Below are 25,605 nucleotides of genomic sequence, written 5' to 3'. Positions count from 1 at the left end.
AGTGAGACTTTTCCGCAATAAACTTAGTGAATTATTATTATTTTCTATTCAAGCTCCGCACCTCCGACCACGGTCGGCTACGTATGGTGCAAAAGAACCTCACCGTTCACAGAGAGAGAGAGAGTCTGTATAGTTCAGCTGTTCCTCCTCCGTTGAAGGAACGCAGACTACGATGATTTACTGCCCGGTCCGCAGTTTGGGTCGCACGGCCGCAATCGCGCCAACCGTGACCAAACGTAAGAATGTTTCCCTGCCCCCTTCTGCGCGCTCCGTCAGATCATCTATAAGAAGTTCACGCTGCCGTGCCCGTTTGAGGACGAGGCGGAGAACGTGACCTTCAACGGCACGCTGCACGGCCCGGCACACGGCGTGGAGAAGCTGTACACCAATGGCGAGGTTCACGGCAGCGGCGACCTCAACGGCACGCTCGATGACTCCTGCACAGCCAAGTACTTTGTGTTCAACTCGCAGGTGAGTCCAACACGCCGTGGTGGTGGTGGTGGTAGTAGCGGGCTTCACGCGAACGATGCTATTCTCACAGTAAGGGTTTTATGGGTTAGATCATGTAAATGTCGTACGCGATTTGTGCTGAACTAGTTATTGATTGGCACATTCTGTTTACGTGATAAACCTCACTAGTTGGCTGTGTCGGGTGGTGGCGGTTTAACGACACATATTTACGCGATTTCACCCAAAAAACCTCTGATGTATAATATTAGTTGCAATTTAGTTACTAGTTCAGCACTAACCTGTTGTGTGTTGGAGAGTAAACGCACTACAACATTTACAATTTGCATTCCACTATGAGAGCTGTGCGGCTGGGGCCATGGCCTTGTGTGTGCGTGCGTATGCATGTATGCGTGTGCATGTATGCGTGTGTGTGTGTGTGTACGTGTGCGTGTGGTGTGTGCGTGTATGTCTACTGCTGTGTCGCGCCATGGGAATGTGGAGTTTCCACCACTGGCTAACTCGGTGACGCCATCGGAAATGAGAGCCGCCCCGTGTTTGTTTTGAACATTGAGAAGCTTTGACTTGGCCGTATTATATTTATTTATGTATTTATTTATTTATTTCCATCAGGCTTACTGCTTTAAGCTTGCTGACTTTTAGAAGGAGAGCTGACATTTTCGGTTTGTTTTATTACAGATAAAATGTCACGCAATGCGTTAGCATTGTAATAGAAACGTGAACATAAAAACAACATCCTTGTCTTTAATAACGAATATTGCCTTTTTCTAAGTAAAAATATATCAACAGTATTCTGTGCAGTGGCTCTTCTTCAGATCTGTAGGAGGCAGAAGACTGGGCTTGCCGTCTTACAAGGGAACCAATTTATTAATTTTCTTCATTTCATTGTCAACCTTTACCAATACCAGGTTCCCCTCGCTTAATGCGGGGTTGGGTTGTGCGATTTTGCGTACATATGCGGATAACTTAATTCCAAACAATATCCTCTGTATGCGATTTGAATTACCCCACATGCAGTGGGACGTTGTTTATGTACTCTGTGTGTGTACTGTGTGTGTTGTGTGTGTACTGTGTGTGTACTGTGTGTGCGACTAGGCAGGCAGCTGCCTCCTCGTGCGGTTTCGCTTTATGCGCCCTTTTGTTTTAACCCCTCTCCTCCTCCTACCGCACACAGCGAGAGAAACCTGTATTTATCCAAGTAGTCCGTTGACTTTTACAACGTACGTGTGCGAACTGTTTAACTGCTCTGTCAAGCCGACAGGATGCCGAGCTGCGTGTTTAAAACCGCCAACGTTATTGCGCCGGTGTTTCGTGCGTCCTTTTTTTTTTATAGACGGCGTACGCAGTGCCCATCCTGGCGTTTGCGTTCGTGTGCCACCCCGAGGTCCTGCCCATCTACACCGAGCTCAAGAGGTGCGTCGTCGCGCGCATAATGCCCCCGCCGTTGCCCATCGCTGCGAATGAAACTCCACGCGGCTCGACCCCGTTGGCGGAATGAGAACGGCGGTCCCGCGTGTATATTCTTCCTTGGAATGGCTTTCAGATTTGACGTAAAACTACGTGGCGTATACGAGCTTTGGTTTCTGTTTATGCCGGCGACGTTGGTTAAACGTGTGTTTGTTCATTATAAATTTGCCTTTATCTTGACACTGCTTTGGTTTACATAAAGAATGGGACGGTGGACTTAATGTGGTTTTGACAACGGGGCCGTAAGGCATCATTGCCCATTGCACAGCTGTCTGTCTTAGCCTCATTATTGACCGATGAACAGGTGGGTGGTTGATTGAAGGCATTTGTCGGCGTCAATGTGCACACGTCCGCCACACCCCGTCCCTCCTGGCTGTCCGCTCCTCACCTGGGCAGCGTCTCATCCGCCGCTATCGTCGCGGGGGTTGGTTGACTGGAGGGGGCTCACCCCCCCCCCCTCTCATGGCTCAGCCTCCCTTCTAAATTATTCGAACCGAGTGATTGGCCGTCTCACGCCCCGCTGAGTTGGTGGACGTTCCCCCACCGCCACCTTTAAACGAGGTCACGTGACACGGGGGGTTTCTGGGAGTGCCCACGTGATAAGCCACTTTGTAGCTCATCGGATTCTTCCAGTATAAGCGTGTCTCACCCCCCGTGTCTCACCCCCCGTGTCTCACCCCCCGTGTCTCACCCCCCGTGTCTCACCCCGCGTGGCTCACCCCGCGTGGCTCACCCCGCGTGCGTGTCTTCTCCGCCTCAGGCCAACACGTGCGCGCATGCAGCAAGTGTCCAACATCTCCATCTTCTTCATGTTCATCATGTACCTGCTCACCGCCGTCTTTGGATACCTCACTTTCTACGGTGAGTGCCGAAGCGAACAAACCCTGCGGGGCGCTCTGCGTTTGTCTGTGTCTGTGGGGGTGGGGTAGCCGAGTTCCGAACCCGGTGACCCGAGTTCGATTTCCGCTCACGGCCAACACCGGCGACGGATATCCGAACCGGTCGTGGGCCCCTTCCCCCTGGGTCGACTGGGCCTCGTGAGCGCACGTTGGTGCGGCGTGTTAAACACCGGTCGTCGGGGAGACAAAGACGGCCGGGCATGACGCGGACCACACCCCGCCCCCTCGTGTGGCGTACCGGCCTTCGTAGGCGCTACTCGCTACCAGCACTTGCCCCGGCAGTCTTTTGAAGGCTACCGGGGGGATCTTTGTCCTGTGTTGCTCTGGCGGAGCAGGAGGAGGAGTCGGTTGACGAGTAGCAACTGGGTCTATCCTGTGACCTCCTGCCAGCGAGCCTTCGACACTTCGCAAGAGAACCTCAAAGTGCACCTAGCCTGGCACAAGCGATGTAGTGACGTCACCTCCACTTTGTTGTAAATGGCCGCTGTTGTTGTGGGGGTGGATGTCTGACTACATATTGGTGCTTTATGGAACGTGTTTGCATGAATGGCCGGATAAAAACACAGACTTAATATGTTTTATTGGTATTATTGTCCACCAATACTATCTTGTAAATGTAAAATTAAGCGACCATGCTCAACATTTTGAATACAAAATGCTACTTCCCAAAATCAGATATTCTTTACCGCAAAAGGATGTCACGGGGACCAGTTTGTCCCGCCGACTTGCAAGAGTTTGGCACGTCGTTAATCAGCGATGCGCATCCTTCATCATTACTCCCACAAACCGTCAAGGATGCTCATCACTTAACGGCGTTATAATCGCGCGTCCGATTAGCACGGTTTGCTTCTTGGGGTGCGGAAGAAGTTCAACGTGCGTGCGTCGCTCTCCCCTGCGGGTGTCGCGAGTCTCACGACGGCGGCGACGATGTTGGCGGCGGCGGCGGTGTTGACCGTTGTGCTCCGCTGTGATCGTCGTGCAGAGAACGTGGAGCCCGAGCTGCTGCACACCTTCCTGCACAGCGACCCCTACAACCTGCTCATCATGCTCGTGCGCCTCGCCGTGCTCGTGGCCGTCACCCTCACCGTGCCCATCGTGCTCTTCCCGGTGAGGCCCGGCACCTCTCCCTCGCCACGGCTCCTCCTGCCTTCTCTCTCTCTCTCCGCCTCTCGCTACAGCCTCCTCGTCCGCGCCCCTTGAACGCCCCTCGTGGTGCACAGCGCGCCTGCGAATGCCGGGCGGCTGACCGAGCGGTGTTGCGCTGGAGCTCGGTGGTTTTCTCATGCATCGGGGTCTTTCTCGAGCTGGGAAATGGTTGCCGATGCAGCAGTGTGTCGAGGCAAGTGCGAGGCGTTGTTTGTCCATCTTGTTACCTGCTGATGCAAACCCCTGTAATTGAGTTGCATACCACATTGCGCTGCGTTTTTTTTATGTGTACGTTTCTCCAATTGTCTGCGTTAACACCGGTTGAAAGGTAAATAAACGCTCGTGCCGGTCACTGGAGCTAAATCTTGATCCCGCATTCGGCCCGGATTCCTAATGAGCACTCTCGGCTTCCGGTGACCACTCCACAGATTCGATTTCAAAATAACGACACCTTGGGCAGTGCGCCGCTTGTTACTGGCCGCTTGGCGTCTCGGCAAAGCGTGAGTTTAAAACCCCGCGCTCCTCCGTCAAACGGGGGGACGCGATGGTGGCAGTGGTTGGCAGCCCAGGGCCCCCCCCCCCCTTTCTGCCCTCATCTCGGTAAACAAAAACCCCCACCACCAGCTGCGCCGGTCTTCTTCTGATTGCGCCAAGCGAGAGTGAAACCCCCTCGCTTTCAAGTTTCACCGATTTTTTTTTTTTTGCCAGCGCCCCTTCTACGCCGCCCGTTTTGGTAACACAAAGCAGACGGCGGTCGCCGGGGCGCCGTGCTGCGGGCGGTGTCAAATGAAGCGTGCTCGCTCGCTCGTTTGCCTTAGCCGTTTGGGTACGCGTTGCCGAAACTAAAACTAAACTATTTTGTATTTTACCAGGTAAGGCCCACTGAGCTATGTAGCTCTTTTTCAGAAGCGACCTGGCTGTCCCAAATAATAGCTCAACAAAGCGGCTTGTCGTCGTATGGACATTTATAGCAGCCAAATACTCGTAAAACTCATGGTGTCGATTCTAAATGTGGAGAAAAAAACCGGAGGACCCGGAGCAAAATTTACGCGACCACGGGGAGAGAGACACGCAAATTGCAAATACACAGCAGGCGTTAGGGTCAGGATCGAACCCCCACCACGACCTTCTGTAGACCAGGCGAGGTAGTGAACATCTCCTAGCCACCGTGGTGCCCATACGGTCTGGGAGTAGAGGAGGACGCGAGTGTCACGTGACACCATGAAGAGCAGGCCACGAGTCGAGCTGTTTGTTTACTCGCAGAGTGCTGGAACAACGGATGTTGTTTGTTTTGCGACCGCCTGGGCCTGCGCCCACCCCCCCCCCCGGCCATGCTGTGCCGCGTTGGGGCTGTTGGTTTGTCGGTGTGGGTCACGGAGAAGTTGACGTCAAGGGGAGGAGGGGGGGGGCAGCTGCAGCCCTGCTCCTCTCGTAAACAACCAGCAGGGAAGAGCTTGTGAAATAAAGCGGCACGTTTTCATCTTCAGAAGATTGGCGATTTTGTTTAAAGTTTTTTTTTTCTCTTTCATTAAACGTCAGAAGGGTGTTGTCATCTGAAAGAGTATTCGTGTGGAAAAAAAAAACCTAAAAATCGTTGAAGAAGGTAAAGATGGATCCGGTTGAGAAATACCCAAGGTAATTACGTAGGCGTTGGGTCAAGGTGCGGTTGGATTTACAGCACTCGCCAAACCCGAAGCGGCTGTTGCCACAGGAAGACGCTTGGCGTGAATAATAAATGGGTTGTGTAAAATGGCACGCTGCTCTATCTGGAATCTCGTTTTCACGGTGGTCCCAGTGGTAAATGTCGTGTCGTGTAGAATATGTTGTTGCTCTACAGTTTACTACGCACACTCAACGCAGCGCAACACCCCCGCCCATTTGTTGGACGGGTCAACACATTTTTTATATCTTCATTGCCACGATCAATTCACTGCTGGACGAGGACCCCCCCAAAGCCTTTGCCATTATCTCACGATCCTGGGCTGCAGTAATCTGCCCAAGGCCTTGTGCTCGACTTGATTTCATCACTCCATCTCCTCGGCGGACGTCACCCTCGGAACGCGTTCTGTTCGTTGGCTGCCAGTTTGATTAACGCATTCATTAAAATAAATAAACTGGCACAATGACATAATACATTTTCAATCCTTGAAGAAACTTTCCACGAAAAGAGAGCGAACGGTGCCATTAGCGCATACAAACGTCAGGTCATTTCCTTGCAAATTGGCCCCGCAGGCAATTTTGCAATCCCGTGGGGTCGTGCGCAGCGGTCGGGAATCCTCCACCGAGATGACCTCGCTAGAAAGGCAGCAGCAGCGGCAGCAGCGGCGTTGTTGTTGTGCCATCGCAGACGGCGGGCGTTCTATTTTGAGAACAAAGTAGCAGAAACGTGCGTTGATGCGATCGTTTAAACCTGCACAAAGCTTTTGGGGAGGCGAATGCAGTTCTGCGTTAATAAATTGGCAGCGCTGGGTGCGGCGATGGCAAGAACGGCGATTTGAGGTTATCACGTGGCATGCCCGAGCTATTTAAATTGCTTGCAGCTGGATACTCTGGTAAAGAATTGAGTTGTGATGTACGTACTTTAAAGTTTTCGTCGCGTAGCCTTTGACAGGAGTGTGCACTCCTAACATATGAACTTTCGAATGTATAATTCGTTTTAAAAAATTACGCCAAATATCCGTTTCGTAGCACAGTTGCTTCCATTGGTGAAACAAATGTATCGCGTTGAGTCGGCAACGCGTGCGAGCGATTTGAGCCACGTCCTTCCAGATTCTAAGCAAAATGTGAATCTACAGAAACACCTGGAGCCACTGTGAGTGGAGACAAAGCAAATTCTTTTCAGTTGTATCCTTTTGGACCATTCACAATCGTGCTCCGTTTCAGATTTAGAAATGAGTACTAACCCATTATCGTTCTTGGTATTTGTTGTTGTGTCTGTATATATTCATGTTGAAACAAGAGTATTCCTTTAATCTCAGGAATTGCATGTTGCTTGCTCACTTTACGTTGCACGGATTGAACCGGCATGCGGCCCTTTATGCAACGCAGTTGAGCACGGCGTTGATGAGTGGAAGCGGTCTGAGTGGGGGTCAACCCGAGTGACCCGAGGGGAGGTCTGCACGAGTGGGGGGGGTCGCCCCGAGTGACCCGAATCTGCCACATGGGGGGAGGAATTGAGCGAAGTTCTTGAGAGCGGTGGCAGCAGTAGCAGCAGTAGCGACGACGGCGGAGTGACGGAACGCGTCTTTGTCATCGCCTCTCCCTCTAGATCCGCTCGTCCGTGGAGGAGTTGCTCTTCAAGAACAAGCAGTTCAACTGGATCCGCCACATCGCCATCGCTCTGTGCCTGCTCGTGTTCGTCAACATCCTGGTCATCTTCGTGCCGACGATTCGTGACATATTCGGCTTCATTGGTGAGTCGACGTTTTCATTTCGACGCGACCGTCTTGCCCATCCGCACGCGCAGCGCCTACCGCTGCGCACGCCGCCGTGTCTCCACAGTCGTGTGCCGCTGACCCTGAGACTCGCCCGATATTTCAGACAAATACTTGGCCGCAGATTAGGTTTTTTTTATGATCGACGTCCGTTTGAGACGGTTGAATGCATATTGGCTTGTGGGGTCGCCGGGCGCACGAATCGGTTCTTAGAGGAGGTTGTAAAATTGATGGGAGAACGTTGACCGCCACCATGGACAACGGTAGAGGAAAGGGAGACTGTGATGGGTTGGACACGCAACACGAAACGGGGGACTCTCCGACATCGTCTTACGGGCCCAGCGCTAGACAGCGGTGGAAAGGAGATGGTGTGACCCCAGGGCAATCGGGTGACAAATGCGAGAACGTGGACCGATAAGCGGATACCAGGCCTGGCAAAGACAGCAGAGGGACCGGCAGAAGTGGAGAGAGGTGACAGCAGCAGCATCGGTGGTGCCCCCACAGGCGTGGCAGTGAAGGGAGAGATGATGGTGATGACGACGAGGATGACAATGATGACGATGCGTAAAGTTTTGAGTTGGCACCACTGAGAGTCTGTGTTCAAACCCCAGTTGCCTACTCAAGATTGAAAATACGTTCTAGTTTCTTTCAACATCACTGAATTTTCCAAAAAAAAACGCGTGGAAACTTGTTTCCAGATTGATCCGGTCCAGTACAGCTCGGCAGATGTAAAATTGCGAATGTAGCATTAGGGTAGGAACCAGTCGTCAGTCTCGTTGGGAAGTCCACTGTCGTCGTGCTGGTAACAGAGACCCATTGTAGGGATGTCGCACGAAAGCCAGTCAGTGGGTGTCATCATCACAGTGGCCTTGATGTAAGTGTTCCGAATTGCGTTGTCGCCACCATTGTCTGTGCGCTGATGCAGGTAACGCGCAATTGGGATATAATTTGTAACAAGAAAGGATGTCCTTGCGGTAAATGAGCGGAAGAGTCTACCGAACCCTGGCTATAATTTCCGCTCGTGTGCGTAACGGCTGTAGTTTTTGAGAGTACTCGCTCCGTGACTCATGCTGATGGTTGGGCTTTTCGGGGATTTTTTTCTATTTACAGGGGCCTCTGCTGCTACAATGCTCATTTTCATCCTCCCGTCCGCCTTTTACATCAAGATAGTCAAGAAATACCCATTCAAGTCCAAGCAGAAGATCGGAGTAAGTTTTGCACCCAAAAAGAAACTAACAGTGTTTTATTCACGAATTCAACCGCAATGGCTCCACCGTCATGACATGAAGCTGTCTTGTTTATTGTGTCTCGTTTAAGCAGAGCACGCACGCTCATATTCATTTAAATCCTTTTGACGCATGCAATGTATGTGGCAACTCCCTTCGGTAACGGTTTGCAAACGCCGGTTTATTAAACATTGCAAGTTGCTGGCAGAGCGGGTATTGATTAGTCGGCAGTGTTCTGTAATTGCGAGTCCCCAGTGTGATAAAGAGTACTTATGTTCCATACCGCCGGTGTGCTGCTACCTCTGCGGTAAAGTGAACACTCGGACCACCATGACCTGGTTTGCAATCAGTAGATAATTTGTATACTGAGGCCATAATAAAAATGTGCATTATTTGAAAATGAGCTATAGTTGCAGAGTTACAATAAGTGTTAATTGTAAATTAGTAACAAAAGAGAGTAGGGCCAATTATCACTGCATTATCGGATGAAGGCCTCCCCACACTGTTTGGTCATGTTTGACCATACTTCACCACCCTGGTCAGTGGGGATGTTGCTCACCACTGATGTAGCTGCATGATCCAGTCCACCATCGCCTCACCTGCCGTAGTAGTAGCAATAGTAAATAATAATAGTTGGACATTGGCGAAGAGTGCATTGAGAAAAAAAAAAATTTTAAGGCGAGGCCTGGGGTAGAATGCGTGGCCAAAACGTTGAGTGCAAGGACCGGTGCAAAAATACGACAAAATGTGAACGTTGTGAGCAGGAAAAAGCCCACCAATTATCTCCCAGTAAAGCCACATTTTCACTTCACGCACATTTGGAGTAGCCGCTTTATTTACCCGCGTTACCTTTTGCCGTTTGCATTCTCGCCGTCCGAAAATCTGTAAGCGAAGCCGATGACCGAGCGAACCGCGCGCAGATGACAACCCAAGGCGTGTTCACATCGCCCTCCGTGTTTGAACTCGCCGTTCGGCGGTGCGTGCGTGCGCGCGTTCCTAACAGCCCCGCTTTTGACTCGTCCCGCAGGCCTTCATATTCCTGGTGTCTGGCATCTTCTTCATGTTCGCCAGCATGGGGCTCATCATCTCCGACTGGGTGCAGCAGGCGAGGGGTGCCCACTGAGAAGGGGGCGGGGGGAAACTCCCGTTCCGCTCGCAGCAACAGAACTCCCGCCGCCTCCCCAGCCGCCCTGCCGTGCATCGCCATCCCAGAGCCATCCCAGAGCCATCCCAGAGCCATCCCAGAGCCATACCAGAGCCATCCCAGACCAAACCGACCGGGGACGGACCCCCCGAGCAAGACGTCGGCCGGAAAAATCTCCCTTCGCCAGCCGGGCAACCTCGGCGATCCCGCACCTCCCCCCCCCCCCACGCGGAGCGACCGCCACCGCGCCCGCGCCACGGCAACGGCCGTCTTGGTCAATGGCACACGCGGCGCCACCGCGCACTCTGCGAGCGATTTCTGCGCGAGTGTTTGGGGGCGTGACGCACGACCCCCACTACCCCCCCCACCCCGCACCGTTGGGACCGTTTCACTCGCCGCCGCCGTGATGGGGCAGGGCCTGAGCGACCCGCTTGCCCGTACGGCCCTTTCTGGACTCGGGCGATGCTTTTGAAAATCGAGGAAGAGGCGAGGCTGCTGCAAGTGCGACCCTAGAGAGACTGGAAACCCGCAGAGAAGAAGAGCTCGACACGTGGCATCCTGAGCTACCCGTAGTAGTAACACAGTGTTAGCGGTTATTCCCGTGACTTATTACCTTTTAGGATTTGAGTTATTTTCTTTTTTAGTTTTTTTCGTCATCGTGTCTCGTTTGAAGGTTTGTTCAGCTCACGACTCTCGTTTCGCCGGTATTCATTTCATCATGTGGTGCAGGTGGGTTGGTAAATGAAGGCAAACGTAGTGAACTGGCGTGCTTTGCCAGTTAATAAAGAAAACGATAGCCTTGTGTTATCGACTTTGATATTAGCAGGGCTTGCATTATCATACAGACACCACGTCCTTTCTTTTTTTCGTTTCGTGAAAGGGGCTTACACGCCCCATGTTTTACAATTACAACAACAATAACAATTGTAACGATACTCTGTGGGGGCGTACAGGCACTTGTATCAACGTGCAGATGGAGGAGTATTTAACGCTAAATGTGCCGACCTCTGCATTACATGTTTTTGGTCCGTGCACTATCGTCTTCCAATTTTTCAAGGCTGTGGCCAGCGTCCGTGCCGACCTTTTGGCGCGGCTTCGGGAGTGGAAACCCCCTCGCCTGGGGGTGGGGGGGCGGGGGGGGCATTCACGAAGACATCCCGACCTGGGCCGCGTCAAGTCGAGTTTCCCCGCTGCGGAAAAAAACTTGAACAACTGTCGGCGGAAATGCGATTTAATGCTGCAGGTTATCAAACAGTTGGCCAGGATCTGTGACTTTACTGCTGCCATAGTTCCGTTTCACAATTGCAAGACTCAAGACGGCTTTTTTTGTTTTTGTCTACAATTACTGCTTTCGCGTCGTTCTCTTGTAGTGTTTCATTGTGCTTTGACTATTCTGGATAAACTCCGATCGCTATGCCTTAGACAGTATTTAACTAAGCTATTTCAAACAAAACCGTTTAGCTCTTTTTCTATATACACTTAAGACGTATCTTAACTCTAATCTTACGGACTATATCGCTTAACGATTTTGGTAATTAACTCGGTCTTTATTTTCTGATATACTGTAGCTCATTTTGTTTTTGTGCTTTAGTTGGTACTGTTTGAATGTCGGCTCACAACCTTCAGCAATCGTTAGTACATTGTAAAATAGCCACTGGTCGACGTGCATGTTGGTATCGTTTGTACATATTGTAAAATACGGTGCTGAATCATAAAATTAGGGTGTTTAAATGCAGACGCACATTCGTCTCTGCATTGTTCTACATCTGGAAAATAAAACCGGTTTTTTTTCATAGTATCTTTATACTACCTTAACAACTCGGTCTGTTCAAATTATAACTAGCGTAAGCGTCCATTTCACTGTGTTGTCCATCGATAACGCGCAAAAATCTACTTGCAACTACAGCATTGCCAAAGTTAGTGACTTCGCGTGGAGCTACGGATTACTATCGTACCTGGGCGATGGTTCCCTTGCAAACCGCATCATCCCATCCGTAGGATTATCCCTAGGCTAGTCGTAACCTCCTGCATCGTGGTGTTCCCAGAGTTCCTCCTGCCGTTGGACGTTCCTCTCGAGCCATCTACACAGGCCTAGCCGTAGTGGTGAAGTACTACACACCGACTTATTGGGCTGGGATCTCGTCGAATCTCGGGCGCGGTGCGATTCGTCGGCGGCGGTGCGGCCACGCGCACCGCTTGGCGGCCTCGGCCGCGTGGGTGTGATCCCTGACCCTGCCCAAGTCCGTCGATCGATATCCCCCGGCTTCGGTGCGAGGCGTGCGGCCTTCCGCGACGTCCTCTCTGCCGGCGATTGTCGACCGGACGCGGCGTCGCCGCTGGAGCCGGGGACTCGGCCCGAGTGGACGCGCGGCGTCGCTGGCCGCCGCGTGGCCTGCCGCTTGCCGACAGGGCCCACCTGAGATGACGATCAACGAGCTGGGACCAGGCGCATCACTCGTCGGTGCCACCCGAGGTGGCATAATTCAGTTTTTTTGTTTACGTGGACAACAACAGTGAATAACGTGATAACCATTTTTTGAATGCGTTGGTTATCAAGTAATTGACTCTTAATCGTTAGGACTAAACTGTTGCGACCTTTGGTGGTATCCAATCTGCTCTGGAACATGGACTCAAAGGCTGACCCAGTTAAAACATGTACATTATTTTTATTTCTTTGGGTGAATGCATGTCCTAATGAAACGCAGATATTGGTTGTCATTCCCTAGTATTAATGTAGTTTAAACACATTTGTTTTAATATAATACAAAAGGCTGCTTACCAAAACATCCCGTAACAAAAACCTGCATCAGAAGTGTGGGCCCATGAGGGAGTGGAGTTCTGTGTGATTACTGCTTTGTTAAGTACAAGCGATTGGCAGTTTGACAAACCTGTTTTGTAGAATAAGCTACCGGGATCTATAAGCAAACTTGGGAAAGTGCGGTCCGTTAACGTTTCGGCATGCTGTTCACACGATCACTACACAGGAACATTGACAAATTCACCATGTACCTAATGTATGTTGAACTTCTTTCGCACCGTTCGTAGCCGACAGTGCTAATCGGCGGTGCGAGGGACGGACAACAAACTAAACGCAAAAAGCAGTCGCAAAGAAAATAGTTTTAAATTTGAAAGTGCGTAGTGCCAGTCTCTTCCTAATACCGGAATGAAGAGCGTTCCAGACGGCCGCACGAGTGTTGTGACATCACTTTTCACTCCAACATTAGCCATCCCCCCCCCCCCTCCGTCTCCACCCCCTTGCCAACATGCCCTATTTATGATCGGTTGAACTGCAGTGAACCCATTGGCCGTTATTTATTTCCCCTCTTGTACATATACGGTCCGTGTCGCTCTGTAAGTAACGTGTCTATGGACGCAAGTCGCTGGGCTTGTGTGTGAACTCGTGGACTTTTAGGACGTGTGGTGTTGCTGGGAAGCACGGCGTTTTCCCAAATTAACTACTTTATCTTTTTGTAAACAATTGCAATAGCAGGAATGAGTTTCTCCTTATTTGACTGTAGCAAAACTTTTTTTCAAACGTGTTTAGTCTTCGTTCAACAGCACGGCCTTGTCATTTCGAGGGAGTGAAAACATGCGCACCGATGTTTTTCAAACGTGTTGTCACTTAAAAGCAGACGTATCGGTGGGGTGCATCTGAACGGGGCCATCATGTTTTGAGGTTCCTGTATCTAAAAAACAACGTCGCTCGCTGTATACAACTGCCTTGAACACGGCTACATAAATGTAGTTTCATGGACTAAAGGTCCTTCAACATTTTATTTAAACTCGGAATAATTTTACATCGCAACTGTAGCTGCAAAGGTTGGCATTTGAAAGGAAGGCGATATTTCGCAACGTAACATTTCTTCCGCTGAGAATTGAAAACTTCGTGGCACATTGAAGAGAACGTGGTTGGGTATATGTTCACGCACGTATTACGACTGAATGTATTTCCACGTTCTTGTTGCTGTACTTCAGGAGAATATGAACCTGTATTGGCCACCAACACCATTCTCTTGCCAAATCGTGGACAGAAAGTGTCTCCAGATGTATTTGTGTGTGCGCGCTAAACATCTTTAAAATTCAAATCATTGACAGGCCTCTGAGTTTGCCGAGTCTCCTTTTGAGTTGAAGGAAACATTTCCCCAATGCGAGCACTTTTGTCAACCTAAACAGATTCGCGTGAGAGCACGTTTGTCCAGTTATAAAAATGTCACATTGTGGAGAATACTCAACCGCGATTGGCTGTGTTGGTGACCCTCATTTACACCGCCACCCTTTTGGTGTTCAGAAGCGCCTCGTGTACTGGTCCTTGACATTTGGAAATGTAAGCAAACAGAAAAAACCTCGCGGTCATGGGTTTAAAGTGCTTCTGTTAAAGCCCCCTAATACCGATAGCAGCTGAATCTCCCAGTGGCATCACCACGTGAGAAAGAAAGTGAGGCTCTGCTGGGTTGTGCGGTTGTGAATAAACAACTTTAGACTGTGACGCCACCACCTCGGACGTGTAGATGGGTGTTTTTGGGTGTTTTTGTATCGAAAGAAGCGTTTGTGAAAACAGTACATAAACAATAAAAAAACCCTTAAAAGATGCAACTGAATGCTGAAGTGGATTTGTTTTTGTCTTGGTGAATGTGACCAGTGTGTGTGGTGGTGTACTGGACATCTGTTAAAAAGCGCTTCATACTTCATCGGATTTCTCCAGGATAAATAAATATGCTGATTCGAAATCTTGACTTTAAGCTTTCGTGACTGCAGGAATTCATATTCTTTGGGTTTTTAGGTGAAGCCACGTACATAGGCCCAAAAACAATGACATTTTTTTTTGGGCCCATGAATTATTATGTACATTTCAGAGGATGAACGAGGGTTCCATTGCCCGTCGGCCTTGCTCGACCCCGCTCATCGGCGGAGGCCTTTGGGGGCTCTCCGTGCGTTGATGGCCCAGACGAGGGGTGTCGGAGCGTGGTGTCCGTGGGTCCCACAGCCGCCACGCTCCAGCACGGAGGGCCGCGGTGGAGGGGGTGGAGGGGTCCATCTACCCCGGTGGGCTGCGCTGCTGCGGTCGATGCGACGTGCGGATGCGATGGAGAATTGGCATTGGCCTCCTCCTGCTGCTGCTGCGTCATCGGCTACGCGTCGAGCGACGCTCGCCATCCCCTTGCAGTTGTGCTCGACTCCTCACGAGGCCTGTGTTGGGACCTCTGTGGAAAATAGCCTCATAGCTTGTCGGGATTACTCCAGGACAAATGAAGATGCTGATTCTGAGCCGGAGACTACGACTCGAGTCGTGATGCCAGGCGCTCCCGTGGTCTTCCATGAGCGCTGTTAACGGCGATGTAAACGACTTTCTCACGAATGCCACCGTGGCACTGCCAGTGGTGACCAAATAACGACACAACTCAACACACAGGTCATCAAGCGCGTTGCGGCATCCCTCCGCACCGCTCTCCCCCAAACACAGAATGGGGGGGGGGGGGCTCATCGCACACGACGTCTGGGCTTGTTCGGGTGCCGGAGCTCGCCTCCAACATAATAGAGGGTTTTATTGGTGAGATCGCATAAATGTGTCGTAAAACCCGCCACCACCCGACACAGCCAACTCGTAAGGGTTGTCTCGTCAACAGAACGTGGCCAATTCGTCACTAGTACAGCACTAACCGGTGTGTGGGAGAGCCAAGCCACAACATTTACAATCAGAGTACGACGTTTCGCCAGTAATTACAACTAGCTTCATCAGGCGAAAGCCTCCAACAGCCGGACGTTCTGGCTCCCCTTGCCCCACGCTCGAGTTGTCGACATCAGATCCGAGACAAACCCCGACAGAGCCTGACGCCTGCGGCTCACGCAGCGCCACGCGCCACGGTGCGGGCCGTGGCTGTCAGGAGGCCTGGCTCGGGCTCGGGCGGGGGGGGGGTATCGTCGCACCTGGAGGAACATCCAGAACGGCACGTTGGTGCCTTAGCGACTGCTGCTGCTGCTGCGTGAAGCGAAACGTCGGACGTCGTGCCGAACAGCACGCACCACAGCGTAAACACACATCGGAGAGCTGTTTAATAGTTCTAGATTTGAAGCTTTCGTGACTGCAAGGATTCATGCTCTTAGGTTTTTTCGGTAAAGTCACGTAGGTAAAAAATAAAATTAAAATTAATAAAAGTAAAATAAAAAATCACGACGTTTCGGAGGCAACACAAGCATGTTTAATAGGTGGAACCATCACAGCACGATTGCTGTATCAAGTAAAGAACATGTTTAATAGGATAATATGTTCGGTAGCACCATCTTGAGCTATTCAATAGGGACATCTTATTCAGTACGTTTTTTGCTGAATGAGTACTCTTTTAAGTTTGTGGTCATCAACACCGTGGCTGGTGCCGTGAGTTGTGCCACCATAAATAGGTGGTCGCTGACAGCACTTACTGGACATGAAGCTCTTTTTCATCTGTGAAAAATAACTTTATATAGCTCATAGGATTCCTCCAGTGTCGATAAAGATTCTGACTCTGACGTTACCTAATAGGTCAGTACAATTCAACAGAGAATAGTTATGTGTGTGAGTCTATATATGTGTGTGTGTATAAAAATACGTTGCGTTTATTGGGCACGATCTAAAAAAAACAATGGGCTGCACTTATGTGTCAAAATAAATACCATGCATGTAAATAACAACAATGACCTTTGGGGATGAATGCGGCATCCCAGACGGCCCGCGGTTCAGGTCACGTGAACATGGCCCATGGAGGCCCGGCCCTGCCACGTGGTTCCCTGTTGTCTGCCCCAAGCGTGCGGCACATGGACAAACACTCATTGCTTTGTTGTGTAATTGGTCCATTGGTCTCAACATTTAGACGTGTTATATGTTACATTTCTATTGGTCTGGACATTACTGCTGGATGAAGGCGTGGGGTGCCAAAGTGTGAAGCACAATCATCATTATTATTATCGACTTATTACATTTAAAACTAAAATCACATGATGTAAACATTATCTTGTGTTTGTGCTAAATTGCCTCATTCCTCAGGATTGCATTGCAACGCTTTGCCCGAATACTGGAGCTAGAGAGTTGCTGAGGTGTGCTAAACACATCTCAAAACGTGATTTAATTACGCAACAATCATTTACACATTGATTGGTGACGGTGCTGCAGCTGCTGCAGCACCGTCACAACGCAACTCAACACACACACGTCATCAAGAGCGTTGCGGCCTTCAAAGGGAAAGTGCATCATAGTTCACGTGTTGGGCGACACAGGCTCGTCGCCACGGAGGGGCACGTCGGCGGCGAAGTGAGCGGGAGCCGCTGGGATTCTGGACTCGGTGGATCCTGAGAGATGGTGATGACTTGGGGGAGGGCTTCATCCAGCAGTGGGTAGATCATGGCACACGCTATGAGACAACACATCATTGGCAGTGGATTATGCAACACAGACGATAAAATACGTCAAGGATAACACGGTATAAAATGGGACCTTTTTGGCAGTGTCATATATGAACATCTTAACACCTTAATAGAGGTTTGTTGGGTTAGATGTCGTAAATATATAAATGTGTCGTTAAACCCGCCACCACCCGACACCGCCAACTAGTAAGGGTTGTCATGTAAACAGAACGTGGCCAATTCGTCACTAGTACAGCGCTAACCGGTGTGTGGGAGAGCCAAGCCACAACATTTACAATCTGAGTACGACGTTTCGCCAGTAATTACAACTAGCTTCATCAGGCGACAGCCAGATAGTCCCGGGTGGTGGCGGGTTTAACGACACACTTATGTATTTACGCGATCTAACCTAAAACACCTATATTGTGGATTATATTGGTCGCGAAAGCCGACTAAGTGTTAAACTGATCTTAACACCTGTTTCATTGCCAGAAAAGGCAAAACCTATGCTTTGTTTTCCATAACACAGTCGATTTGAAGTCTCATGCATATTTCATCTTGCACCCCGTTGTGCATGCTAATCATGCTGTAAAGTTAGTATCACGGTGTTTTATTTTGTTTCCTTTACTTTCGAGTTTTCAGCTCCTCTTGACCAGTCACCCCGCGGGCTCGCCGGCACGTGTTCTCTTCCTGGATGTCGCTTCGAGACCAAATTGCTTTTTGTGGTTTTGCCGGGAGGGGTTTGATTTGAAAGATTCCAAAGTGTGTCTTTCCATTCGCGTTGGGGGGGGGGGGCTCGTTTGATTTTGCCGACAGCTCGAATGATGATGATGATTATTGACAATGGACACACAAACTACCCGCACATTCAGGGTGTTGCTGTCCACGCTCCCGCGTTCAGCCGTCCACACGTGATACTGCATTGGCTGTGGTGCACAAGCACATACAACACACTCTCGTCCATAACACCGCCCTTCAAGAAACAACATAAATACGATAGGAAACATTTCGAGTCATGGACCTTCTTCATAGCAGCAGCGATCAGAATGGAGGCCCATTGCCTGAAACGTCGCCTATGATATACGTGTTAGTCTATAGGGCAGTGTCGGTGACGAGTGTGAGTGTTGCTGTTTGTGATTGTTACACCACTGCCCAACGCGGCTTCCCAGTGTGTTGTGTGTGTGTGAAGTGTGTGTGTGTGAAGTGTGTGTGTGTGATGTTGAAGTCAATGTCCATCGATGTTTTGAATTTGCTCTGCTAATTACAAAGCACAGAGAGGGAGCGCCTCGCGGTGTGATGAGCGGTGACTCTCACGCGGACATCTGCTGCACGCGCTCGTCAGTGATTGCCTCTTATCGACAACTTTTTTTAAACGTGGCAGATTTACATATGTTAGACAATTGCATGTTTAATAGCTGTTGGTTGAATGTGTGCTCGGTGATTAAACGTATAAGTCATTTACATATGTGCAACAAACCTCATACTTTAACTTTTTGAACATGATTTTACAATTTGGCGATAATGGAGGATATATTAAATATTTGTATTAAATATGTGAGTCGATTTTTTTACGTATATAAAGAAGCAGGTATGAACAACAAATATAACGTATTTCTAAAACATTTTAAAAATAATTTTGAAGCTTCGCGAAAATTATTAAAACCGCGAGTCAGCAACCTTCGCCTCCCGAGCTCGCACAAGGCTCTTGAAATATTTTACTAAAAACGAAAAAAAATGTGTTGTTGGGGTTGCCGGCCGGCCGACCCTGGCTGAAACCATCCGTGCAGCGCTGAGCCGACACGGCAGAGTTCGTCACGAGCTCACAGGGGGCATCTCGCTCCATCGCAGCGGCATCCCATCCCGCGCCCCCCGTGGTGCCACGTCCTCCAGCCGACGGTGGCGCCCGTCGTTCAAAGGGGGGAATCGTTTGACACAAACAGGGCAGCCGATTGGTGACTTCCCCATTCAGGCGGCTGTCAGAGCACGGCCTCGCGTCAAGTGGCGCGTCTCCTCCTCCGCCGAGGGTCCAATCACGCGGCCGGGATGCGCTCACGCCTGCACGCACACCCCCTGACGCCCCGAGCAGAGGAACGCGCCACCACCACCACAACAACACCACCACCACCCACCACCGGTCCACATACCTGAATACCGAGCGGTCATCAACCCACCACGCGACCCTTACCAGCTTTATTCCCGTCCATGTCCCCCTATTTCCACCCCCCGTCCCCCCCCCCAAATCGTTGACGTAACGGAAGGGGTTAATTGAGGGACGCTGGTGTCAGTGGGACCCAGGCGCAACGTGAAGCGAGCGTGTGCACAGTCCAGTGCTGCGAGTTTGACCATACAAGGGCTGCTGTGAATTGGCATCATTATTATTATCTTAATTCAACTCCGAGGTGGCCAATGATGGGGATGGTAATGTGTCTTTCGGGCGCCACGATAGCGAAATGTTAACTACCTCGCCTGGCATGCAGGAGGTCGTGGGTTCGACCCCGATCAGGACGATGCCTTCTGCTGTATATCTGTTTGCATGTTCTTCCCGTGGTCGCGTGGATTTTTCTCCGTCTCCTCCGGGTTTTCCCTCTGCATTTCGAAGCGACATCACGTGTTTCGAGTTGCTGTGAATTACCGCATGACAAGCTACTTCGTCGGGCTATCATTTGTGGCCAGGTGGCTTCTCAAAAATAACGATATAGCCCAGTGGGCCTTACCTGCTAAAATAACATCGGAGTTTAGTTGAGTTTTCGCAGCGATGACTTTGAAGTGCAAATTGTAATGAGAGAGAACGTGTTCCAATGTGTGCTTATCAAACCCAACGGAAGATTGTCATTTGATTTCCTGCTTAGGATCGGGCTGTGTTGAATGTGGAGGGTAGCAAACTGTCCATCGTGCGTGCACATGGTGGTCTCTTGGAGCCGATGAACCACTCCAGGGGGAGAGGTCGTGCAGTGGTTGGCGCACTGTGCTTTGAGCCCGGGGGGCCTTCAGTTACATTTCCCGGCCACTGATAACTTCACTGGCGAACCAATCCTGAGCTCGCCTTCACCAACCTGCACAGGGCCAGCGTGGTGAAGTATGGTCAAACAACGCCAATGACCGACACAGCTTAGGGAGGCCTTCGTCCAGCAGTGGATTGACAGCGGACTGCAACTGGTGAGTAAACGATGAATGAACACAGAACAACTCGAAATGTGATCTTTGCTGGAGCTACTCTTGATACGGAGAAACTGACTATTTCATCATTTAGACCCCATTACGGCGACATTGCAATTTAATCTTTTGGAAATGGAATGTTTTGCAAAATGTGTGAATGCACTCGTCGACAAGTTTCAATTTGGGCATAAACAACCGAAACTCCTAAACCGGGGCACCGATTCTGCTGACCGCCATCATCTCATTCCAAAGACCATCATGGTGCGATCGTGTGGACAGGACAGCGAATGTCTCCGTGCCCACGAGAGCACCCGCCCCTTTTGTTTCTAAAGTGCCGCATGTACGAATGTTGTCTGCACGGCTGGTGCCACGTGCCAAGAGAGGGGAGCGGCGCGCAATCACAAGATTTGCGAATTGAAATCCGGGTCGCGGCGATGACGACTCGAGCCCTCAAGGCCCTGGGCTTGCTAACAACGAGACGCCGCTTCGTGGAGAGCCACGAGGCAGCTGTGTCGGTGGCCTAACAAGTCGAAGAAACGATCCCACTCAGTCGACTCGGAACAACGTCCGACGTTTCGCACCGCGTGCTGGGGAGCTTCTTCGGTAAACCTGAAGGGGCCGTGCTATATAGAGCTCTCGGGAACCATGGCGAAGCTCGTGAAGCGAAACGTCGGACACCATGCCCGACAACACCTGTAAGAACCCGACAGCACCGTTTGTAAAGTTCAGCGACTCTGCCTTGACAGCAGACACAGACAGAATGGTGCCTCTCTGCAGCCCGGGGCAGGAGTCGTGGGCAGTCACTGACCGCGTCGGGGCGACGCTGTCGCTCAACTTATTTTTACAATTATGAGACCTCCTTTGCCAGTAGCAAGATATAGTAATAGGCTTTTACCCTTTTATCTGGCACCAAAACTGACACCTTTATACAAGGGAAAAGGCGTCTTTTGGAGTCATCTGGTCCAACACCATGTGAGACTAGGCTCTAAGAAAAGCCGTCTCGGGTGTGGACCAATCAATTTCAAGGACAGTGCATATCATTATCAGAGTTGTTTCTTTTTGTTTGCATGTTGACTGCAAGGTTATTGCAAACATGATCCCTTGTATAAAGGTGTCAGTTTTGGTGCCAGATAAAAGGGTAAACCCCTATTATTATTTCTACAAATTAAAAAAAAAACATTCTGCGCATTCTAAAACTGCATTTTATTTTTTTACAAAATATAAAGCGATTTGCCAACCAACTTTTATTCAAATAAACAGCACTTACGCAACGACAACAACGACGACAACAAAGTGGAACTTGAAACCCAGCGAAGCGCAGGAGCGTCGCGGTGTCTGCAGCGCACCGCTTGCCCAGCAGCAGCCGCCCCCGATGGACACGCGCGTGCCCCTTGCCCTCCCTCGCGACACCGGCGCATTGCCGACACGGAGAACAACCCCCGCGATTGGAACCTCTCACACATCGCGGCCAATGAGGATTGTGCCGTGCCTCTGTCAGCCGTGCTTTGTGCAGCCGCCTCGTCTGCCAGCAACAGGCAAATAGACAGTGCCATGTTTGTCTCGGCGTTATCTCTGTCAGCCATGTCGCAGGGCGCGCCAGAGATAGCGGTCCCATTCACACCAGCAGCATTCACTTGCATCTGTATAGGCAGTGTGAGTGTGTGTAGGCAGTGTGTGTGTATAGGCAGTGTGTGTGTATAGGCAGTGTGTGTGTGTAGACAGTGTGAGTGTGTATAGGCAGTGTGTGTGTGTAGGCAGTGTGTGTGTATAGGCAGTGTGTGTGTATAGGCAGTGTGTGTAGGCAGTGTGTGTGTGTATAGGCAGTGTGTGTGTGTAGGCAGTGTGTGTGTGTATAGGCAGTGTGTGTGTATAGGCAGTGTGAGTGTGTATAGGCAGTGTGTGTGTATAGGCAGTGTGTGTGTGTATAGGCAGTGTGTGTGTGTGTAGACAGTGTGAGTGTGTATAGGCAGTGTGTGTGTGTAGGCAGTGTGTGTGTATAGGCAGTGTGAGTGTGTATAGGCAGTGTGTGTGTATAGGCAGTGTGAGTGTGTATAGGCAGTGTGTGTGTATAGGCAGTGTGTGTGTGTATAGGCAGTGTGTGTGTGTAGACAGTGTGAGTGTGTATAGGCAGTGTGTGTGTGTAGGCAGTGTGTGTGTATAGGCAGTGTGAGTGTGTATAGGCAGTGTGTGTGTATAGGCAGTGTGAGTGTGTATAGGCAGTGTGTGTGTATAGGCAGTGTGTGTGTGTATAGGCAGTGTGTGTGTGTGTAGACAGTGTGAGTGTGTATAGGCAGTGTGTGTGTGTAGGCAGTGTGTGTGTATAGGCAGTGTGTGTGTATAGGCAGTGTGTGTGTGTATAGGCAGTGTGTGTGTGTATAGGCAGTGTGCGTGTATAGGCAGTGTGTGTGTATATTAGCAGTGTGTGTGTAGAGGCAGTGTGTGTGTGTAGAGGCAGTGTGTCTGTGTGTATAGGCAGTGTGTGTGTGTCGAGGCAGTGTGTGTGTGTCTGTGTGTGTGTGTGTATATAGGCAGTGTGTGTGTAGAGGCAGTGTGTGTGTGTATAGGCAGTGTGTGTGTGTGTCTGTGTGTGTATATAGGCAGTGTGTGTGTGTCGAGGCAATGTGTGTGTGTGTCTGTGTGTGTGTGTGTATATAGGCAGTGTGTGTGTACAGGCAGTGTGTGTGTGTATAGGCAGTGTGTGTGTGTGTCTGTGTGTGTATATAGGCAGTGTGTGTGTGTCTGTCTGTGTGTGTGTATATAGGCAGTGTGTGTGTAGAGGCAGTGTGTGTGTGTCGAGGCAGTGTGTGTGTGTCTGTGTGTGTGTGTGTATATAGGCAGTGTGTGTGTAGAGGCAGTGTGTGTGTGTATAGGCAGTGTGTGTGTAGAGGCAGTGTGTGTGTATATTAGCAGTGTGTGTGTAGAGGCAGTGTGTGTGTGTAGAGGCAGTGTGTCTGTGTGTATAGGCAGTGTGTGTGTCGAGGCAGTGTGTGTGTGTGTCTGTGTGTGTGTGTGTATATAGGCAGTGTGTGTGTAGAGGCAGTGTGTGTGTGTCTGTGTGTGTGTGTGTATATAGGCAGTGTGTGTGTATAGGCAGTGTGTGTGTGTCTGTGTGTGTGTGTGTATATAGGCAGTGTGTGTGTAGAGGCAGTGTGTGTGTATAGGCAGTGTGTGTGTGTGTGTCTGTGTGTGTATATAGGCAGTGTGTGTGTGTCGAGGCAGTGTGTGTGTGTGTCTGTGTGTGTGTGTGTATATAGGCAGTGTGTGTGTAGAGGCAGTGTGTGTGTGTATAGGCAGTGTGTGTGTGTCTGTCTGTGTGTGTGTCGAGGCAGTGTGTGTGTGTGTCTGTGTGTGTGTGTGTATATAGGCAGTGTGTGTGTAGAGGCAGTGTGTGTGTGTCGAGGCAGTGTGTGTGTGTGTCTGTCTGTGTGTGTGTGTATAGGCAGTGTGTGTGTGTATAGGTAGTGTGTGTGTGTGTCTGTCTGTGTGTGTGTATAGGCAGTGTGTGTGTGTATAGGCAGTGTGTGTGTGTGTCTGTCTGTGTGTGTATAGGCAGTGTGTGTGTGTGTCTGTCTGTGTGTGTGTATATAGGCAGTGTGTGTGTGTCGAGGCAGTGTGTGTGTGTGTCTGTGTGTGTGTGTATAGGCAGTGTGTGTGTGTGTCTGTGTGTGTGTGTGTATAGGCAGTGTGTGTGTGTGTCTGTCTGTGTGTGTGTATAGGCAGTGTGTGTGTGTATAGGCAGTGTGTGTGTGTGTCTGTGTGTGTGTGTATAGGCAGTGTGTGTGTGTGTCTGTGTGTGTGTGTGTATAGGCAGTGTGTGTGTAGAGGCAGTGTGTGTGTGTAGAGGCAGTGTGTGTGTGTGTGTAGGCAGTGTGTGTGTGTCTGTGTGTGTGTGTGTATAGGCAGTGTGTGTGTGTGTATAGGCAGTGTGTGTGTGTGTATATAGGCAGTGTGTGTGTGTGTATAGGCAGTGTGTGTGTGTCTGTCTGTGTGTGTGTGTATAGGCAGTGTGTGAGTGTGTATAGGCAGTGTGTGTGTGTGTCTGTGTGTGTGTGTGTGTCTGTGTGTGTGTGTGTGTGTCTGTGTGTGTGTGTGTGTATAGGCAGTGTGTGTGTGTGTATAGGCAGTGTGTGTGTGTCTGTCTGTGTGTGAGGGTTTATTAGTGGAGCGGTTAGCGCTATGCTGCACTACGAACCCAGCGAGCCGAGTTCGATTCCCGCTCATGGTCAACACCAGTGACGATTATCTGAACCGGTCCTGGGCCACACCCCTAGGTCGACTCAGACTCGAATGAGTACCTGGTGCGGTGTGTTAACCTCGCCACTGGGGATACAAAGGCGGCCGGGCGTGTTGCTGCCCCCCCCCCCCCCCGCGTGCCGTTCCGGCCTTCATAGGTGCTACTCGCTAACAGCACTTGCCCCAACAGTCTGTTAAGACTACACGGGGGATCTTTGTCTTTATTCTTACCAGAAGGCTCTGAGTGTAGGCGCGGCTCTCGCTGAGAACACGAGAGAAGCAGTGCCAAGGTGGTGGTAGCGGTGGCGCGGTGGTGGCGGTGGCGCGGTGGTGGCGGTGGCGCGGTGGTGGCGGTGGCGCGGTGGTGGCGGTGGCGCGGTGGTGGCGGTGGCGCGGTGGTGGCGGTGGCGCGGTGGTGGCGGTGGCGCGGTGGTGGCGGTGGCGGTGGCGGTGGCGCGGTGGTGGCGGTGGCGCGGTGGTGGCGCGGTGGTGGTGGTGGCGGTGGCGCGGTGGTGGCGGTGGCGGTGGCGGTGGCGGTGGCGCGGTGGTGGCGGTGGCGCGGTGGTGGCGCGGTGGTGGTGGTGGCGGTGGCGCGGTGGTGGTGGTGGCGCGGTGGTGGTGGCGCGGTGGTGGCGGTGGCGCGGTGGTGGTGGTGGCGCGGTGGTGGCGGTGGCGCGGTGGTGGTGGTGGTGGCTCTGCTGGAGGAGAGCAGGTGAAGGCCGTGGATGCGCGGTGGGGGTGGTGGGTTGTGGGCCCCCACCGGGCCCCCACACCCCCTCCTTCATCCCCAACGATCCCAATCCCGACAATGTAATGTTTTTTATTTATTTAATGTTCGGCCCTATTTGACGATTTGATGATCCGTCTCTGGCGCAGCCCCTGCAACTGCTTTGCTCACGCCACCGCTGGCAGAAGGGCCTCCGCTAGAGAGTGCGTTTTGGCCTACTCTTCCACGGCTGGCCAAACGTCTTGAAATACGTGGGAGTGCCCACGCTTTACCCCACCGAGCGCTGGACCTGCCGATTGCCTCGGCTGCGTTGAACCCAGAACTGTGCTGC

General features: G+C 51.0%; 1 protein-coding gene across 3 annotated transcripts in view; it reads left to right on the top strand.

Moving 5' to 3' along the window:
* Nucleotides 1-11,582, top strand: part of LOC144943776 (sodium-coupled neutral amino acid symporter 2-like) — a 70,004-nt gene extending 58,422 nt beyond the window's left edge. For all 3 annotated transcript variants that reach the window (XM_078871604.1, XM_078871603.1, XM_078871605.1), the window contains 7 exons: nucleotides 277-471; nucleotides 1,802-1,881; nucleotides 2,696-2,796; nucleotides 3,817-3,941; nucleotides 7,249-7,393; nucleotides 8,525-8,622; nucleotides 9,668-11,582. In XM_078871604.1, coding sequence (XP_078727730.1) covers nucleotides 277-471; nucleotides 1,802-1,881; nucleotides 2,696-2,796; nucleotides 3,817-3,941; nucleotides 7,249-7,393; nucleotides 8,525-8,622; nucleotides 9,668-9,763 — 840 coding nt within the window. In that variant the 3' untranslated portion in view covers nucleotides 9,764-11,582. The remainder of the gene's footprint in view (nucleotides 1-276; nucleotides 472-1,801; nucleotides 1,882-2,695; nucleotides 2,797-3,816; nucleotides 3,942-7,248; nucleotides 7,394-8,524; nucleotides 8,623-9,667) is intronic.
* The last annotated feature ends 14,023 nt before the right edge of the window (nucleotides 11,583-25,605 follow it).

Source organism: Lampetra fluviatilis, chromosome 32, assembly GCF_964198595.1.
Source record: "Lampetra fluviatilis chromosome 32, kcLamFluv1.1, whole genome shotgun sequence".
Classification (NCBI taxonomy): domain Eukaryota; kingdom Metazoa; phylum Chordata; class Hyperoartia; order Petromyzontiformes; family Petromyzontidae; genus Lampetra; species Lampetra fluviatilis.
The sequence above is the reverse complement of the archived record's forward strand: the minus strand, read 5'-3'. Positions and strand labels throughout refer to the sequence as shown.